Source organism: Acanthochromis polyacanthus, chromosome 23 (genome assembly GCF_021347895.1).
Source record: "Acanthochromis polyacanthus isolate Apoly-LR-REF ecotype Palm Island chromosome 23, KAUST_Apoly_ChrSc, whole genome shotgun sequence".
Taxonomy (NCBI): domain Eukaryota; kingdom Metazoa; phylum Chordata; class Actinopteri; family Pomacentridae; genus Acanthochromis; species Acanthochromis polyacanthus.
Window position 1 is genome coordinate 18,906,017 of NC_067135.1, and position 19,359 is coordinate 18,925,375.

General features: G+C 39.6%; 1 protein-coding gene across 1 annotated transcript; it reads left to right on the plus strand.

Moving 5' to 3' along the window:
* Positions 1-3,185: 3,185 nt before the first annotated feature.
* Positions 3,186-18,307, plus strand: tnk1 (tyrosine kinase, non-receptor, 1). Its single transcript, XM_022210713.2, has 14 exons — positions 3,186-3,467; positions 5,687-5,865; positions 7,407-7,477; positions 7,595-7,777; positions 8,771-8,923; positions 9,000-9,277; positions 9,367-9,493; positions 10,132-10,278; positions 10,410-10,504; positions 11,352-11,600; positions 12,252-12,316; positions 15,413-15,909; positions 15,992-16,087; positions 17,571-18,307. The coding sequence occupies exons 2-14, from the start codon at positions 5,703-5,705 to the stop codon at positions 17,742-17,744; spliced, it is 2,298 nt and encodes a 765-aa protein (XP_022066405.1). The 5' UTR covers positions 3,186-3,467; positions 5,687-5,702; the 3' UTR covers positions 17,745-18,307.
* The last annotated feature ends 1,052 nt before the right edge of the window (positions 18,308-19,359 follow it).

The following is a 19,359-nucleotide window of genomic DNA, read 5'->3' on the forward strand; positions in this document are numbered from 1 at the left end:
AATAATTTTCAATATTAATCTGCAATGTAGAAAATAGTACAAATAAATAAACAAACAAAGCAACAAAAAAGTGAACAAAAACTTACAGAAATGACACAAACGACACAAAAAAGAAAAAAACAACAAATAATAATCAAATAATACAAGCGAGACAAAAAAAACACCATACAACAAAAATAAGAAACAAGACAAATAAAGCAAAACACAAAATGGCAAAAAAAAAACAAAACACAGAAGAGACAAAAAGGAAACAAAACAACAAAAATGAGAATCAAAATGGCAAAAACATGAGACAAACAACAAAAGTCAGACTAAAAAACAACAAAAACTCAACAAAATATTACAAAAATGAGACACAAAAGAACAATGAACAATCTAGTATTTTACTTCATGATCAGAAAAACTTGTCATGGTCTACAAATTATTAATATTTATACTTTTACAAACTTATAATCTGCAGTTAATGTCTTCTCTGTAATTTTTACACTTTAAGGACGCTCTAGAGGGCCAGTTTTAACATTGATAATGTGGTAAATGACTATTCTAGCTGGAAACGACTGATTTTTAATGGAATATCTCCATAGAGGTACAGAGGAACATTTCCAGCAACCATCACTCCTGTGTTCTAATGCTACATTGTGTTAGCTGATGGTGATGAAATGCTAACTGATGATTAGAAAACCCTTGTGCAATTATGTTAGCACATGAATGAAAGTGTGAGTTTTCATGGAAAACATGAACTTATCTGGGTGATCCCAAACTTTTCAACGGTAGCGTAGGTGGCTAAAGAACCCTCGTGTTCACAGATCAGAGGAGATGGCTATTCCTCCATCTTGTCTAGCCTCAATCTTTTCTTAAAAAAAGATTTTTCCTATTATTGTAAAGTAGAAATAAAAAGAGATCCAGAGCTCTTCTTAAAATTTTTGGATATACAGCCTTATGCACCCAGGTCTCAGAACAACACTGCAATATTCAGAAATGTTTTTGTCGTACCTTCCTTCGTTTTTAACATTTGTACTTTGGATCGCATTTATAGCACAAATTACGTTTATTGCAATTGTCTTCTTGCAAATATTACACACTAAATAAAGTGTGACTGCAATCCACTACAGCTTGTGAATACATGATTTGAATCCCCTAAATCAAAACTGTCACATAATGAAGCACATAAATGTTAGTCAAGCAAGAAATGTTTAAATATCACATTGTTGTTCACATTGTTTTTCTTTCATTTTTATTGTATCTTATATCTTTCATTTTCAAAAAGCCATTTGAAAAGAATGACAATGACAGATATTGCTTTGGAGAATGTTACTCATCCCTGAGGCCCTTCAGGGGTTTATATCTGTCTCATTCATATGTGTGAGCATGGTACACTGCTAACTGTGAACTCTCTGCTCTATTCTACCACATTATCCTAGCGGTGATATGCCATAACCATTCAAATCCAGCCAGGCCCGCCTCTCACACGTGAATCACACATGGGGAGTTTTGTACACTGTTAACTGACGCTGAGAACCTTTATGGGATTTAAGATAGCAGGAGTGTAAACATCCATCCCACACCCTCTTTCTTGGGCCTACAGCCCCTACTTAGCCATCATATTGTGAAAATGACAGGTTGCTGTACTTATCTAGTGGGTTATTGATGATTTACTGGAGATGTGAATTATTCTGAAACTTTAATAAATTACCTTGTCATCGTTTGACTATTTCAGTATTTGTATTGTTTCAATTCATGACATAGAAACCCAAACCTATTCCTGCAACAGGTCTCTCTCAGTCATAGCACAACCTGCTATCTGCCTCTGCAGCTAGTTTCATCAGAAGTGTGCAAAAGACATGAAAACAGATCTCCATGACCACTCCTGTTTGTGCGGTGCTTTGAAAGGCTGTTCTGAGGAAATCCATTGTGTGTGTCGAGCACTTCTGGCAGGCAGGGAGGAGTGAATAGGAGAGATACTGTACCAGGAAGTGCAAAGTTCAGGCAGCTATTCTGTGTCGTCTGTTTTGCATTCAAATGGACAGCCACTTGCTCGACTCAAAGAATCCTGTCAAACTTGCTTGGCGACAGCAGCTATGGAGGAATGAACAGCAGAGACAGAAAACCGTTTGCCTGTATTTGACTCACAGCTCAGAGCAAGTTTCGTCTGAACATGTTTGAATATGATCAATAAAGAAAATAAATAGTAATATCTGCAGTAAGAATTTCCATTGCAGTCATGAATAATTGACATAACTATCATCCATGTCATGTGGCAGTTAAAAATGCAGTATCATCCTCTGATCAAGACAATCAAGACATAACAATAAATGCTAGACATATTATTTATTCTATAAAGAGGCTAGTTCAAGGATAGTTAATTTTTACTGTAAAATTTCTATTGCCTAGCTTTAACTAAATCACCCTTGTAGTAGCTAGATACGGCCTACATGAGGATTATAGTACACTTTGCTAAAAGTATTAAACTTTCTAATCATTTTAAAAGCTGTAATTTCTTTTACTGTCGCTGCAATTTATTTATTTCACTATTATTTCAATAGCCTCATCACCAACAACTGCCTCAAAAAAAACAAGCAAGCAAGCAAACAAACAAAATAGTGATTCAATAGCACCACCAACAGCATCTGAAAATATAGTTAATTGGTTACAAACTCTTTACACAGCTGCAACAAAAAACAAAAATTGTAAGTACAATAATATTGGAAGTGATTGCTAGCTAACATTAGCTACAACTGTGGGCAATTAACACTTTACCTAACACATAAAAAATTGGTTTTAGCTATGGGGCCTAAAAGGAGGATTATTTATAAGGTACATAAGGTATACAGCCTTTAAGGACCTTAGCGAGATACACTTAGCTGTTTTATTCAGTAAGCTTACACTAGCAAGAATGTTTTTTAACTACCTGGCTAACACTGGCTAGTTACATTTTAGCAAATTCAGAATAAACTTGGCTGTGCTGCTATGCAAACTTTAGCATGAGCTAATGTAGCCACCACTGTAGCAAACACATGATATATTGATTTTAGGCTGACGAGGAGCACAGCTGTTGTTTTGCTCAGGTGATTTATCACAATAGGTGAGGTTGTTGTCTGGAGATTTCCCCTGTGGTAAAAGGTCAGGTAAGAAAAGTCAGGAAGAGGTGTGGTTAGCTGACAAACTGTGGAGAGAGGCGGAGACAAGAGCGGAGAGCACACAGGTAGAAAGCACACACATTTGGACGTCTCGCTGGAGACGGAAAAGCTACAAGTTTACCGGGGGAAAAAAACGATTTATGAGGATTTATTACGAAGAGGTTTAGGTTCCGACAGACATGAGACGTGATTTGTGGTAAAAAAAAAAAAAAAAACAAAACCTCTCCTTTTGGTCTGTGGGGCTTTCAATGCCGACATGGAGGACTTATCTCTAGGCGTATGTGGATAAGTCAACAGACTGCTACAGAACACTGAATACTTTCAATTACCGTAAGTATCAAAGATTAATTATCAACCTGTATAAGTAAATAATATCAGAAAGTCTCTTGAAAATATAATTCTGAAAATTTTTTCATGTTAATTACTGTTTTGATATTGATATTAAATTGTGAATTTTGTGCTTTTCACCCATACCAAATGAGGTACTTCATGCAGTTTCACTACATTTCACTGGAAAATATTGTATTTTTTATTACAATACGTTTATTTATTTCTGTTTACATGGGAAACACATGATCGATACAGAAAAAATGCTCCTTACACAGCAGTCCATCAATAATAACAGTTAATAATGCAATATCACATTAAAGGAGGCTATTTTGCTGAATTGGTGCTTTTATTTTGGTATTTCAAGGATGTTTTCTGTTGATACTTACAATCTGTGCATACTAATATAGCATGGCAGCATTGCTACTTTACCTTCAGTAAAACAATCTGAGTACTTCTTTGACAGCTGCTGTTTACTGCAGAAATACACTCATGCTGTTTTGACAAGCACACCTTGACCACTGTAGTAATAGATGAAAGTATTAACGGTATTTAATGTTACAGTTGAGACTGAAGTTATATGCCTTATGTGGAAATTAATCTTTTAGAAAGCTGTTCTGTCAGTGATAAAAGACTGGACTACTTTCTGAGTGTTTATCTTGGTTTGTTCTTGGGTTCAGCCAAAGGAAGCAGGCATCAGCAATGTAAACAAAAGCAGTTGAGCTGGATTAACAAAGCTGTTGACCATTTGAAGTTGCAAATGGTAGCCTTTGGGATACACCAGAAAGCATTGTCAGTAAATAACTGACCTCTTGATCACACATGCCATTGGGCTGAGAGGATTTTTCAGTAGCTGGGCAGGTTAAAGATTCATCACTCTGTACATAAAGAGACTGATCACAGAGCTCTTTGTTTACCAATGTGCATCTTTGTGTTTTTCTGCTAAATTTGAATTTGACCTTGTTAGAATCTGCGTGACACTCACTCAGCTTAGGTGCAAATTTAAATGGGAGTTGTCCCTGAAAATTAATTCAAGCCCGGGCTTGTACCCTCTTATGCTTGGTTTTGATGTGTTGGTTAATGTTAAGAATGAGCGGCCTGATTGTTAAAGACAGTAGCCCTGTTAGTTGTTCAGTTTTCCCCAGTGTAGCCTTCCCTGACTCATACCTACTGGGCTCAGTGGACTGATAAGCAGGTGATTTATGGTTTTACAGACCTTTAGCAGGACACAGAGAGTGTAGCCATCAAAAAGGAATTTGCTGAGTTTTATCTTTCCATTTTGTAGCAAAGAGGGAGTTTTGTAGCACTCTTATTTTACTGATGACTCAATATAGTGTAGCTGCATTATTATTAACATTAAAGGTAGATATTTGTTTGAGAAAACGATGCCCAGAGCTGCCATGTCAGAGCTTACTCAGTCATGCTACTGTTACCTGATAATTTCAACACAGTATCACATCAGTAGTTATATAAATACTGTGTGAACAGGATCCGGTTTGACTGGTGGCCCTAACCCCTGAGGTAATGTTTCCAACTCTTAGTGCTCCAGGATTCCCTGCAGGATTGTTGTGTCTGAGGTTCAAATTGAGTGATTTTCACAGCACTGTAACTAAACTTACATCTTCATGCCTCTGAGGAAAACAACTCTATTATGTGTCCATGTTTCCTGTACCTCGGTCCACCTGCTCCTTCTTCACATTTTGTATTTTCTGTCATCTTTCACAGTTTTTCTTCTCTGACTGTGCTCTCATTTGCACAACTACCTGCCCGTTCTCAGGTGTGAGCTTACAGTATGCAAATGACAGTGTTTTCTTATTCTCCATTAAGCCATCTGTGACTCTTTGACACAAAGAATGCAATTAGCAGAGAGTAAATTAATTGTTGGTCTGACATTCCTACTCATTCACAAGAACTTGTAAAAAGTTGGCACTCAGCTAGAAGTTGAACAACGCCCCTCTGGTTTCACACATCAAGGGCTTTTTGTTGGATCTCCGTGGTAACCTAACAAAGACTGAGTGGGCGCAAAGTTACAGTTAAACAGGCTCCTGAATGAACAGAGGTAGATTGCAATAGAGAGCATCCTCTGACTGGGCACATAATCGAACACGCAGTTCCTGCTTTTCTCAAGACATTTTAATGAGGTGATTTGCAAATATAGCCTCACAAAACCAGCACAAAAAGTCCCTCCATTGTCTTCTCACCTCAGATCTTTAACCTTACAGGCAGGTTGGCTGGGTCATGCTGATGGACCAGGACACTCAGTGGCTGCACCAACTCCTGGCTGACGTCCAGCTGGAGAAGTTCTATATCCGTGTCAGAGACGGCCTCAACATCACCCGCATCGAGCATTTCGCCTATGTCAAAGAGGCAGACCTCGAGCAGATCGGAATCAGCAAACCCGGTGAGCCTCATCCTTCCTGTGATCATTCAGTCGAGGTGTAAATCAATGCCGTCTTTGTCACGCAGAGGACATTTTTGCTTTGGCTCAGTAAAGTAAAGTAAAGTTAATTAAATCACAAAACAGAAAAAGGTTTAAACTGATCCTGGTACAAAGACGCTATCCTCCATTTACTTGCAGTAGAGTGTTAATCTCTACAAGGTCCTCAATTTATATAACATTTAAAGTATTGATGGACTCGCATGAACTAAAGTTTGACTTAAAGGCATTAGAGGAGATTTAATTTCCTACGACTTTGAACGTAGCATGCGCATGCGCACATACAACCTCTCCCTCACCCCCCTCTAACCTCCCCCCTCTTAACATTTACGAAGAAACGCCCCCCTCCAGAAACTTGCGTAGCACTCGTGAAGTTGTCTTTTACGGCTGGGTCCCCCTGGATCTTTATCTGCCATTATGTAGAAAAAGATGAGCAAAACAAGTCGCCAGCTAACTACGAAGCTATACCAAAGCAACACATACAGAAAACACCTAAGTCCAAGGCATACGTAATCTACGTAACTAGGCCTGAGCCGGAAGATTTTTGATTGACAGGAAAGGAAGCAAACCAAATGCTTCGGTCCAAGCGCGTTGATTGGCTGATGTTTTTCAGGTCCTGCCATGTCCACAGTTATTTTTTTTAATTTTTAATTTTTTTTTAGAAACCATACATACAAGTCCACTAAAGGTCATTATATTCATTTTATGTGAATCAGACAAATGAAACCAAAAAAAACATCCTCCATAATACCTTTAAAAAATAATTCTTCTGTTAGCCAAATCTTCTACCATTTGTAAGCAGATGCAGTTTGCTCATTGTAAAAACTAAAGTTTTCATTTCAGGCACTCTTTAACAATCACGTTTATATTTTGTCATGCACAGAAATTCACATTGTTCAGGTGTTTAGGTCATCTAATTAAAGATAAACTTCTCCTTTATTGAAACTATGGAAAGTAGATTTACAACACCACTGGAAGCATTCGTTGATTTTTCATGCTTCTAACTTGATATTCATTTTCACATTTAACCTAGTATTTTAATACAGGACTGCAACTACAAAAAAACGTATCCAGTTAATCTTTCATCTCCATGGCATTTCAACAAAAATGATAAAGATGCCTATCAGAAATGCCCAGATGTGTGTCATGAAATGTCTTGTCTTGTCCCAGAGAAAAAAATCAAAATTGTCAGACAATAAAGTGCATAGATTGTCTTTATTTTAAGAAGAGATGTGGGAGCCAAACAGCAAAAGTCACCCTCTAGATTTCAATCCTCACTCTGCCTGCTTTTCAATATCATATAAAAGAGAGCAGTGAGTAATGATCATTTTTATCATCAATTTGTCTGTTAATAATTTTTGTAAATGTTGCTGTTGCTTGGTTCATTTAGTGTAAAATATGCCAGGCTGTTTAGAAAAAATATGCAACAGGCCAACATAAAAAATGTCAAAATTGAATGATATTAAATGTATAAGGATTTTAATGAGTCTTTTTTTTCCTTGCAGCACAAAGAAGATTATGGGACGCTCTAAGACGCTACAAAACAAACTCACGTTCACGGTCAGGGATGACCAAGGTCTGAAGCATCTAATTACCTTTTACAGCTTTTTCAAAGGCTTCATTTTTATTGTGCACGAGCTACGTGATATGAAGCCTGGCAGTGAGATGTTTATTATTTTATTGATCCACACAGGTGTTTAGGCCAGATGGAAGTGAGCAGTGGAGTGGAAATGGACCAGCTCAGGGCCAGGAGGGTGTCAGCCGAGCCCTTCCCAGTTTAATCCAAGACAGTGAGCTGGTCCTGGGGGAGAAATTGGGTTCTGGGTCCTTTGGAGTGGTGAGGAAAGGAGAATGGCATACACCAAGTGGAAGAGTGGTAAGAGACAACTCTGGAGAGCAGCCAAACTTTATTTACACTACTGTTCAAAAGGTTGTAGTCACTTACAGAAAATCATTTTTTTTTCAATGAAGATAACATTAAATGAATCAGAAATCCAGTGTAGACATTGTTAAAGTGGTTAATGACTATTCTAGCTGGAAACAGCTGATTTTTAATGGAATATCTCCATAGGGGTACAGAGGAACATTTCTAGCAACCATCACTCCTGTGCTCTATTTCTACATTGTGTTAGCTAATGGTGTTGAAAGGCTAACTGATGATTAGAAAACCCTTGTGAAGTTATGTTCGGACATGAGTGTGAGAAAGTGTTTTTTTAGGTTCCTTGGAGTTAATATCACAGAGAACCGCTCATGTCCATCATACATCTTCACCCTGGCAAAGAAACTACCGTACGTTTTCAGGAAATTCCTTTAGCAAATCCTTGTTTATCTGAACGTCATCGGTACAAATCCACCGAGCATTAGTGTTATCAGTGTGCCTCCGTAGAAGCGAAAGGATTCACAAATGCATTACCTACCCAACCCACAGCCTGTTTGTCCTGCTGCTGTCTGCTAGACTTTTCCACAGTTTAATTTCGCAGACTACGAGATTACTGGAAGTGAATAATTAATTGAAATATTATTGAAATTGCAATGTGGCCAAGTGCAAGTGCTAATATCCAAATCACAGGATCTGCAAACCACTGCGCTGAAAGTAAAACTGAAATGACAGTTTTGCCAAGGATGTGGATCCTGTAGTAAGGCAGCCATAAACCTTCTAGAAATCATAAAGGAACTACACCTGTAATTTAGTTATACGATCTTGCGTTGCATAGAAAATTTTGAACTGAACCTTGAATGTAAAATATACTTTCTTACATGTGCAAGCAATATCCAGGTTAATAAAACAGCACTGATTTTCTTTCAACTAATGCCTTGCGAGGTGAAGATGTATATGAACCTGACTTGTATTTGTCTTGACTGTTTTCAGTTTCCTGTTGCCGTAAAGTCACTGAGAAACAGTATGTCAAGGCAGACAGACACTCTGACGGACTTCCTCCAAGAAGTGACCACAATGCAGTCCTTAGACCACCTCAACATTATCCGACTCTATGGTGTGGTGCTCACACAGCCGCTCAAGATGGTAAGTTAAGGAATAATGAATTTATCTTTCACTTTAGGAGCTGGAATACACACTGATCTGTTTTTCCTTCCTGTAGGTAACAGAGCTGGCCCCTTTGGGCTCACTATATGACACCCTGCGCTCACATCAATATCAGTACCCTCTGGTCCACCTCTGGCTCTTTGCTACTCAGATTGTGGCAGGTATGGACTACCTGGAGAGCAGGAGATTCATCCATAGGGACCTGGCTGCTAGAAATGTGCTGCTGGCATCCAAGGAGTTGGTGAAGATTGGGGATTTTGGCCTAATGCGAGGCCTGAGCCAGGAGACAGACCACTATGTCATGGGAGCACACAGAAGGATCCCATTTGCATGGTAAGGACTGTTCATGGGAAAATTAGAAGTTCCATTAGGAAATATAAAGAAACTGAAATTAAAATTCTCACCAATTTCTCTTCTTTCAGGTGTGCTCCAGAGAGTCTTCGTGTTGGCTCCTTCTCCCACGCTTCAGATGTCTGGATGTTTGGTGTCACTCTATGGGAGATGTTTACCTACTGTGAAGAACCCTGGTTTGGTCTGTCAGGCAGACAGGTACAGGCTTGTCAGTCACAGTATTAGACTGTATGTCCCCACCTTTAGGCTGGAGTTTTTTTGTACAGGGTGACACAAAAAAACGGGAACTTTTTAACAATCCAATAAAACCAAGAGTGACGGAAGAGAAATATAAAATTCATAGTAATTGAAACCTTAAAACATGCCATTTAAGAAACAATGATGGAATTTTCTTTTTTTTTTAATTACTTCCTGTAGATGGTGTCCTCCTGTACGAATGTATTCTTGAAATCTGCTGTTGAGATTCCTCATTGACCGCTGCAACATCTCAGCTGGGATACTGTGAATTTCATCCTGAATTCTCTGTTTTAACTCATCCAGAGTTCTTGGTCGAGTCGTGTCCACTTTACTCCTGAGATAGCCCCAGGTAGATTTCAAGAATGCATTCGGACAGGAGGACGCCATCTACAGGAAGTCATTTTTAAAACATGAAAATTCCACCATTGTTTCTTAAATGGCATGTTTTAAGGTTTCAATTACTATGAATAAAACATTTTTCTTCCATCACTCTTGGTTTTATTGGATTGGTAAAAAGTTCCCGTTTGTTTGTGTCACCCTGTATTATGATCTGTGATTGAGAATTTCAGCATCACAGACATTTATTTTCGGCTATTTAGATTTTGTGGCGTGTAGAGCGGGAGGGCGAGCGCCTGGAGAAACCACCAGATTGCCCTCAGGAGCTATATGGCACCATGAGGAAGTGTTGGGCCTGCAATCCTGCTGACAGACCCAGTTTCAACAAACTAACCACCATGGTGGCAGAGGTATGGCCAGACACAGACCAGGGACTGTGGATCTAGCAATCATTAGGTGTGAAAGCATAAACAGGAATACGCATTTTTTTTTTTTTAAATCTTTGCATTATTTTTATTCATTTGTCTGTCTTCCTTTGCAGGCTAAACCAATGGAGGTGCAGGCAGCAAGAGACTTTACAGAACCCAGAAAACTCACATTTGTGACCAATGACGTTGTGACCGTCATCGATCATGGGTGGGTGAGAGAAAGAAGGGTGACAGCATAGTAAAGAAAAAACTTTAAGTGACACAATTGGCCTTTGTTGTGATGAAGCAGGGGTTTAAAGCAGCCCACTCTCAGAAGTGCAGTCAAGATGTAATCTCAATGAGCCCTTGAACGTGTATTGCTTTGTTGAGCAAGTCTTGTAGCTTTGATTGTATGTACACAATAATGTTTATATTTGACATGACACATCTACGATCATGGTGATATTTATCATATGTCACTATTCACAGTTTCCATTTTATGTAGTAAAATGGACAGGTCACCAGTTTATCACAGAGCTACACATAGAGACAAACTACCATACTCGCATTCACACCTACGGGCAATTTAGAATCACCATTTAACCTCAGCATGTTTTTGGACTGTGGGAGGAAGCCGGAGAAAACCCATGCAGAAAGATCTGGGATGCAAAACTACATGCCACAAAATCTAAATAGTAGAGATTAAATGTCAGTGATGCTGAGGCAACAGTGCTAACCACCAAGCTACTGTGCAGACTGATAAAGCAGTGTATAGAAAATGGATAGATTGATAGTAGTCAAATGAAATTAAAACTATTGCTGGGAAAGTTTGTTGACAAACTGACAAACACAGAACTTTGTTTCCATCATGGTTTGATGGTAGGTCTGACCAAAAACGTTCTATAAGCAATACAACATACCCTCATTGAGGTTTTGTTGTGGCATCCTTACTTGGTCATCTGTGTGTGTGTTGCTTTTGGTGACCAATGTGACAGAAGACTGTGATAGATAGGTATTGCTGTGATATTAATTCATAAAGAGGTTTCTCACCCAATGGTTTCTCTCTCTCTGTACAGTCTGGAACTGAGTGAGTGGCGAGGTCAGAACCAGAGGACGCTGACAGTTGGCTGGTTTCCTGCAAGCCTCATTGTGCCCTTACAGCTCTCTGTTCCTGTTGCTGTCCCCACTACTTCCAGCAACCAAGGCTCCAACCATGCTGCCGGCTCTGCCTTCATCTCGACCCCAGTAAAGGGAAGTCTGCATCACACCGGACATGGAGACATCAACCCTGACCGCTGCTTTGGAACACCTGACAGCCTGAATGAGTCAGTGATAATCCTCATTCACTCCTTCCTGCCTTACCTAGTCTATTTGGTGTATTACTTATCTTTGCTTCAATAATAATGAATCCCTGTGTTGCAGTCAAAAATGACAAGTGCTGGTTTTGACTGCATATATATTCCTGTTCCTCAGTCCTCATTAAAGTTGAATTTAAAGAATTCGGATGCATATTATACATATTTGCAGTTATCGGCAGAGAAAAAAAGTAAATATGTGATAAACAGAAACCTTCATGCCTTGAAAATGACTCAAAGTCTTATACATTGAGCTAAAACAAAAGTGACAGGGTAATTAGGCATGCTTATATTTTGATAAACAAGGTTGAATAACTTGCTGACTGTGAGTAGAAATACATTAGACTTAAATAGTTCCAGAAATTCAAGTTCATCTCTAGATGCTGCTTTAACAAAATCAGAGTGTTCTGGTCTGGTGTTCTTTGCTCCTTCTCTCCTAATCCGCTGTATGTACAGGATAATGCAAAACAATACAAAAGGACTATGAGTCATGATTTTCTTAATAATAAGTTTCCAGTTTTATGACAGAAAACATATAAACGTCCTCCTCAGATGCATGAGTCGGTGCGTTTTGTGAGCCGAGGCTGTCGGTCTGATGTGTTTTTGTTGTGATGTCTGCAGCAGCGGCAGCTGGAGGCCAGGCCCTGGGAGGGAGAGGGAGATCTCCAATCTGCAGAAAATGGCAGGTAGGAACTATAAATATAACCAGCTGTAGAATGTAGTGAGTAAAACTGAGACATGATTTCATTTATATAAATGTATATATAATTGATTAGATCAGATAAGGACTCGGTTCTATTTTGTGAGTTTTCTTCTCTGAACTGGGGCCATGAATAAGGAGGGACGGCCGGGGGCATTCGTATTGTTGCTCTCCACGCCAGGAGAATTTCACATTGTTACAGTAGCAAACATATTTACATCGGCATATAAATCTAGTAATAATAATCCTATTTACAATATGTACAAGGATGAATGAAATGGAAAAAATATAGTACTGACACACTGTAGACAAAACAATATGAAGTGGCTTGAAAATAGATGTAAAAGTGCAAAGATACAGCAGTGCAAGAATTGCTGTGTAAATTTCACGGTTTGAGATGATAATGTGACATACACACGTGGACAAAATTGTTGGTACCCCTCAGTTAAAGAAGGAAAAACCCACAATTCTCACTGAAATCACTTGAAACTCACAAAAGTAACAATAAATAAAAATTTATTGAAAATTAAATAATCAAAAACAGCCATTACTTTTGAATTGTTGATTAACATAATTATTTAAAAAAACAAACTAATGAAACAGGCCTGGACAAAAATGATGGTACCTCTATAAAAGATTGAAAACTATTTGACCAGAGTGACATGATTAACTCAGGTGTGTCATTTAATTGACATCACAGGTGTTTCCAAACTCATAATCAGTCAGTCTGCCTATTTAAAGGGAGACAAGTAGTCACCCTGCTGTTTGGTGAAAAGGTGTGTACCACACTGAACATGGACAACAGAAAGCGAAGGAGAGAATTGTCCCAGGACATCCGAAAAAAATTATAGACAAACATCTTAAAGGTAAAGGCTATAAGACCATCTCTAAACAGCTTGAAGTTCCTGTGACAACAGTGGCTCATATTATTCAGAAGTTCAAGACCCACGGGACAGTAGCCAACCTCCCTGGACGTGGCCGCAAGAGGAAAATTGATGACAAATTGAAGAGACGGATCGTTGGAATTGTATCCAAAGAGCCCAGAGCAACCTCCAAAGAAATTAAAGGTGAACTCCAAGGCCAAGGTACATCAGTGTCAGATCGCACCATTCGTCGTTGTTTGAGCCAAAGTGGACTTCATGGGAGACGACCAAGGAGGACACCACTGCTGAAAAAAACTCATAAAAAAGCCAGACTGGAATTTGCAAAAATGCATGTTGACAAGCCACAAAGCTTCTGGGAGAATGTCCTTTGGACAGATGAGACCAAACTGGAGCTTTTTGGTAAGGCACATCAACTCTATGTTCATAGACTCAAAAACCAAGCGTACGAAGAAAAGAACACTGTCCCTACGGTGAAACATGGAGGAGGCTCAGTAATGTTTTGGGGCTGCTTTGCTGCATCTGGCACAGGGTGTCTTGAAAGTGTGCAAGGTACGATGAAATCTGAAGACTATCAAGGCATTCTGGAGAGAAATGTGCTGCCTAGTGTCAGAAAGCTTGGTCTCAGTCGCAGGTCATGGGTCTTCCAACAGGACAACCATCCAAAACACACAGCCAAAAACACCCAAGAATGGCTGAGAGAAAAGCGTTGGACTATTCTAAAGTGGCCTTCTATGAGCCCAGATCTGAATCCCATTGAACATATGTGGAAGGAGCTGAAACATGCCATTTGGAGAAGACACCCATCAAACCTGAGACAACTGGAGCTGTTTGCTCATGAGGAGTGGGCCAAAATACCTGTTGACAGCTGCAGAACGCTCATTGACAAATACAGAAATCGTTTAATTGCAGTGATTGCCTCAAAAGGTTGTGCAACAAAATATTAAGTTATGGGTACCATCATTTTTGTCCAGCCCTATTTCATTAGTTTGTTTTTTTAAATAATTATGTTAATCAACAATTCAAAAGTGATGGCTGATTTTGATTATTTAATTTTCAATAAATTTTTATTTATTGTTACTTTTGTGAGTTTCAAGTGATTTCAGTGAGAATTGTGGGTTTTTCCTTCTTTAACTGAGGGGTACCAACAATTTTGTCCACGTGTGTAAGTTCAGTTTACGTTACCATCAGTCATCAACATCATCATAACATTATATAAATAAACTAGAAAAGCACTCGGAGAGCGAATACCTCCGCCTAGCCGTTTGTGTGTGTGTGTGTGTGTGTGTGTGTGTGTGTGTGTGTGTGTGTGTGTGTGTCTGTTAACAGCATAACTCAAAAAGTCGTGGACGGATTTTCACCAAATTTTTACAGGATGTCCGGAAGAGCAAAAGTAAGAATCGATTAGATTTTGGAGGTGATCACACACACAGATGGACAGACAGACAAACAAACTCCGGTGATTACATAACCTCCTGGCGGAGGTAATAAATACACATACATTGCTTTATTAAAGCTAGAAGATCCCCGGTTTGTGTCCATGCCTTCCTGAGATCTTTCTGCATGGAGTTTGCATGTTCTCCCTGTGCATGTGTCGGTTTTCTCCCACAGTCCAAAAACATGCTGAGGTTAAATGGCGATTCTAAATTGTCTGTAGGTGTGAATGTGAGTGTGATTGTTTGTCTCTATGTGTAGCCCCTGTGATAGACTGGTGACTTGTCCAGGGTGTTTTTCCTCTTTTGCCTCCGAAGACTTCGATCATTAGACATCTGCAGTAGGATGCTGCAGATGTTTCATCAGTCTGTGGTAGCAAGTGTTCTATTTTATGCTGCAGTCTGCTGGGGAGGCAGCATAAAACAGACCAAACTGGTTAAAAAAGCTGGCTCTGTGGTTGGAATCACATTGAACTCATTGGAGGTTGAGGTGGAGAGACAGGCACTGAGCAAGGTGGAGGCCATTCTGAGAAACATGGATCATCCACTTCATATCTGTCTGAATGAGCAACAAAGCATTGATGGTGGACGGCTCCTATCTCTGCCCTGCAGGATAGAAAGATATAGAAAATCTTTCATACCATCAGCAATTAGACTGTATAATTCCAAAGTAAACAGATGAGACTCCCAGACGATTGAATTTCCCTTCGGGATAAGTAAAGGTATTGTATTGTATTGTATCAAAAAGGTGTCTTCCTGTTCCCTTAGGTATGTCTCGGAGCCTGGAATCGGTCCTCAGTGAACATCGGCCCCGGGCTCATACAACAGGGTTGGTCAGAGTGGATCAGCGAGGTAGGCTCATGCCTCCTGTGATTGCAGCTCGAAGTGTGGTGATGCAGCAGGACACTCGTCGGTTCAGCGAGGCTAGCATCAATCCCCCTCCTCGTCCACCACCCCCCAATCCAAAACACTTCAACAAGAGATCCCAGAGGAAACCTCCAATTCCCCCAGCCCCAGGCACATTGTGGCCTCCACAGATGATGCCATCCCCTCTGGTCCAGACGCAACCTCAACCTCAGCCCCAGCCTCAACCCTTGCCTCAGCAGGGCACCACAGGCTCCAACCTGGCTAAAACCGCCCACATGGCACGCTCTAACCCACAACTGTATAATTTTGCAGACAGCAGAGAGAGGGATCGAGAACGAACAAGAGAGCGTGAGAAATCGCCTCATGTGCAGAACAATAGAGACAGTCTCATTACACAGGTAAGAGTTTCTAAGTGTGCAAGGTTTTTTTTTTCTGCATGAAGAAAAAACCTAACTTTAATACGTATGTTGATCTGCTCAGGTTACAGATGCAGTACATGGCGTGACCACCGAAGAGGTTCAGAATGCACTTCAGCGTAACGACTGGAACCCACTGCGAGCGGAGCAACAACTCAAGGTCAGATCACGAAACGACACAATCATCTTTCCACACACAGGCAGTTTAAAGTCATTTGTGTGTGGATATGAAAAGGAGAGAGACATGCAATGTGTTTTAAAAAGATAAATGAAAGCTTAAAGTCCAATAAGCTTGAATGACAAAAAAAAAAAAACAGATACTAAAATATACAGTGCAGTTAAAGTTATTCATAGGTGCAACATCCAAATTGAACCTAAGCTTAAAGCTCCAATCTAAAAGTAGTCATCATTAGGCATCATTCTCCAAATATTTACTTCAATACAATGCAAAGCTTTATAGTAAGACTGCATTACCAACCGTATACTGAAATATATAATCAAGTGGAAGTTAGTAATAAATATGGCACCCAAATTTGCCTGAACAAAATGTACGTAACACAGAGAAGCTTCAAATTCAATGTCCTAAATATTTATATCATTACAATACAAAGCTTCCAAACAAGATTGCATTACCGGCTGGGTAGATTGGAAATTTTTCCAGTTCACTGCATATCAGTTTGCTATTTGACTAATTCGAGGACGAATTCCTCAAATTAATCAAATAAGAGGAAGAATTTTTTCAGGTTTCACTGCTGAAGTAGAAAATTAACAGACATGTCCTGCATTACCTGCTAATCATGTGTCCTCTGTGGCTCCTGTGTTAAAATGTACTTTTTAGACTGTTATTATTTAACTTTAACAAGCGAAACTGGTGCACAGAAACAAGCAAAGGCTGGGCACAGTAAAGCTAGCACAGAAGTCCTACAACAAAACTGACATTTATAAACAGATTTGCGTCAAATCTTTATGTGCTAATTTTGAATCACATAAACAGACCAAATCTATACTTTCTATGTAAATTAATATGTATATTTGCTTGTATCCAATTACACAAAGTGCAGCTTTAAACAGTCATGAATAAGGACTTGGCTATGAATGTTTTGAACAGTGTGGTAGGTTGTGTTCATTTCTGTAGCTCTTTTGAGGTCTTTAGTCTTGACTCTTATTTTGTTTAAATTTCTTATTGGCATTACCACTTCATAAAGGACGGACGGGAGATTGTTTTACACATTTATCAACTACCATCATCACAACGGTTTAACTACCGTATTGCTCTGCTGTCTGCTCGTTTATTGCGACAGAACACAACACGTCCGGCAACATTCTTCTTCGTGGCTGCATTTACAAGCCTACGGAAGCCTCACAGGACAACAGTTAACCCTTTTACTTTACAGTTGCATATCAAATGTCTGCATTTCAGGAACAAAAACTATTACTTCCTAAATGACAATAACACTACAAAATGGCGCTTGCAGTATGTGTTTCTGTTCTAAACTGCTGGTGGTTTGAATAATTTGTTGGAAAGTTTGAACTCACAGAAAGCAAATAAATCAGTAGCTTTGTGACCTTCTGTAGAAGATTTTAGAAGCAAAAATGTAGACACATATCTACAGCCGTATTCAGATTTGTTTTTGTCGCCCCAGCTGGAGCACCTGTACTCGCTGAGCCTCTGCTCCAGAGAGGACTGCCTGAGGATCCTCTCCAAATATCAGTGGAACCTGGAGCACGCCAGCCGCTACCTGATCCGATCGACGGCTCGAGACGACAGGCCCGGCGAGAGGGAGCGACCTCCAGTCAGCGCAGAGAGACGAGTCTAAAGAGATTACAGATGGCTAATTTGATCTTTACTAGTGCGTGGGTGGTTGACTTTTTCAGCATCATCCTGTTTTACGGTGACACACTCCTTTACCTGGAGCTCTCTAACACGCCTGCCCTCAGTTGCTTTGATATGGGAAGAGTCATGTGTGTGAAAGTAGAGAAATAAAAATGGATGTATGTGATAAGGAAAAGTTAGCAAAAATCTTCCTGACCACTTTCTATTGCGACTCTATCAAGCACATGCTTTTTGCGAATAGTTTTATCACTTAATTTGTATATATTTTATTGGAGATTAGTTTTATTGAATAAAACTGATGATGTGGTTTTGATCTGCCATGTCATAATTAATATACACCATGCACTGTTTACTGTTAAATTACTCTGCAGTTAGTGTTTGTGCTTTTTCCGTTTTAAAATCCTTGCAACAGTATAACAGATGCAATGTGTCATATCTTGATGTCGATGTTTTCATTTTTATATTTTTCTATGTCGAAATTCCATTACATAATAAAAGACTGGTAATGCTTAGGCACCAGATACCTTCTTCACAAAGACGACGAAACCTTGAGTCTGTCTGATCTGTTTTGATGCTTTTATCCGTGCAGGAGTGGATTGCTAAATTGGAGTACTTTTTAACTTGCTCTGTGCTGCCCCACATCTATGCTTTTAGCTGCTATGATGTGGTAAAATGACAGCTGTGACAAGCATCTATTGTGGCTGTTGCGCTTTAAAAAGATTAAGTGTCTGAAATTAACAAATTGAATACCTTATATTCAAATTCTCTCATGAGTAGGAGGTGATGGTGCTGCTGTGAGTCGCTCAGGCCATTCACCGAACCGATCCTGTTTACTTTACATTTTTTATGGTATTAACAAGCGTTCCACATAGACATACTAGTGTAAATATTTACACAGCAGTAGCAGGCAAAACATCATGTAAAGTGCTTTTATGACCAGGATCTGCAAATCACAGAATTATTGATTCCTGTATAATACAAATCTACTTTTTGTGGGAGGACAATTGCAGTCTGTTATTTTCTATGCACCACTTAATCCTCACCCTGGTCTTGGGGGTGGCTGGAGTCTATCCCTGCTGACTATCACAATGATTGTCACATAGAGACAATCATTCACACCTACGGACAATTTAGAGCCACCAAATAACCTCAGCATGTTTTTGGATTGTGGGAGGAAGCCGTAGAACCCGGAGAAAACTCACGTATGCACAGGAAGAACATGCAAACTCCATGCAGAAAGATCGCAGAAAGGCCGGGATGCAAACCGGGAATCTTCTAGCTGCAAGGCGACAGTGCTAACCACCATGTGCAGAACATGAATGAACATGTTCAGACAAACTGTACATGCACTTTGTACACAGTCCCAGCAGGTGGAGCCATAAGGTTGAGTATCTGAGCAAGGAGTGGAGGTCTTATCTATTGTAGTTAGCTCTGAACCAGGGCATTGCCATAACGGTTCTGTTAATATTTACAGCCATATACAGACATATAGGACTGCAAGTAATGACACCAATAAATTGAGGACATTATCCAGCAACAATGGCGTAAGGCAGCCTTCATGTGGAACTGAACTTTAGACTCTTGCACCACAAGGAGGC

Bases quoted from the DNA above. Each gene is read 5' to 3' on its own strand.
- tnk1 (XM_022210713.2), top strand. From the start codon at position 5,703: ATGCTGATGGACCAGGACACTCAGTGGCTGCACCAACTCCTGGCTGAC. The intron at 15,910-15,991 runs GTAAGAGTTTCT...TGATCTGCTCAG, and splicing joins GAGACAGTCTCATTACACAG to GTTACAGATGCAGTACATGG. The intron at 16,088-17,570 runs GTCAGATCACGA...TTGTCGCCCCAG, and splicing joins GAGCGGAGCAACAACTCAAG to CTGGAGCACCTGTACTCGCT.